The 1,310-nt window shown below is 17.3% G+C and overlaps 1 protein-coding gene across 1 annotated transcript; it reads left to right on the top strand.

Moving 5' to 3' along the window:
- Positions 1-1,310, top strand: PGSY75_0006500B (putative membrane protein; the record flags this gene model as incomplete). The annotated part of the gene is made up of 1 exon (XM_018783199.1): positions 1-1,310. A coding segment is annotated over one exon (1,310 nt), but the record flags the coding sequence as incomplete, so codon positions are not given.

Consider the following 1,310-nt stretch of genomic DNA (forward strand, 5'->3'; position numbering starts at 1 on the left):
AAAAAAAAAATATATACACGAAGATATAAACATTATTCAATTTAAACAGAATTATAAAGACTTTAATAATATAAACAGTGTGAATATATATAAAAGTGAATTATATTTATATTCTATAAATTTATTTGATGCAGGATTATATAATTTATCTTTTGTCTTTTATTTTATTTTCTTCTACTATATAAAAATATATAATTTAAATAAAATATATGATAGATATCAATATTTCTTCATATTATATTCAGAGATGTATTTAGAAAAATATTTATTTTCGAACCCATTCATATTTTCTTCTATATTTAATTTCCCTCATATATTGAAATATCCAAAGCATGCAGATGAAAAAAAAAATATTAATCAAACAAAAAAAACAACAACAACAAATAATAATAATAATAATAATATGATGATGATGATGACTGATGGAAATAAATATGATACATGTAATTATAATAATTCTTTTTTTAAATCTTACGACGTATTCAATAAGGATAATATAATAATTATAAACAACAAAGAAGAGATAGGAGAACATGTCGATTTTATATATTCTTTAAAATTATTTTCAAGGCTGATAAATGGACTCTTCATATTAATAAGAAATAATGATGATACAAATAATATAATTAATAACACAACTTACAATAATAATAATAATAATAATAATTATATATATGATCTTATGGATATACTCTTTATAAAACAAAATGAAGAACATGATGAAAATTTTAACCACTACATAAATGAAGAATATAAAAATAACCGTGATAATATATTAGATGATAATGGATTTACTAAATATAAAAATACAGATACAATCATAAATTTTAGAAACGAAATAAATTGTATTTTTAATCTGTTGAATAAATTAACATATTTAAAAATAAGAAATATATCAGAAAATAAAATTAATTTAAATTATTTCCTCATAAATCTTGTTAAAAAAATATGGAGTATCAATAGGCATAAGAAAAATGTATTATCAAGTGGACAGAATAATAAAAATATGAATACAAAGAAAAGAAATACAAAAGAAAATAATATACATCATGTAAATAATGTAAGTGAATTAGATAAAGACCCTATTGAAAATAAATATAAAAATAAAAATAAAAATAAAAATAAAAAATATCATGATCAAAATAATATTTATGATAATGATCATATTATGATTAGGTTTCACGCCCTATTTGATATAGCTTTATGTGATTATAATAATAATAGTAAAAAGAAAAAAAAAAAAATGAAGATATTTTATTATTATGCAGCATTAAATAAATATAAAATATTATTAACACATTTATTTTTTT

The sequence above is a fragment of the Plasmodium gaboni genome (assembly GCF_001602025.1).
Source record: "Plasmodium gaboni strain SY75 chromosome Unknown, whole genome shotgun sequence".
NCBI lineage: Eukaryota > Apicomplexa > Aconoidasida > Haemosporida > Plasmodiidae > Plasmodium > Plasmodium gaboni.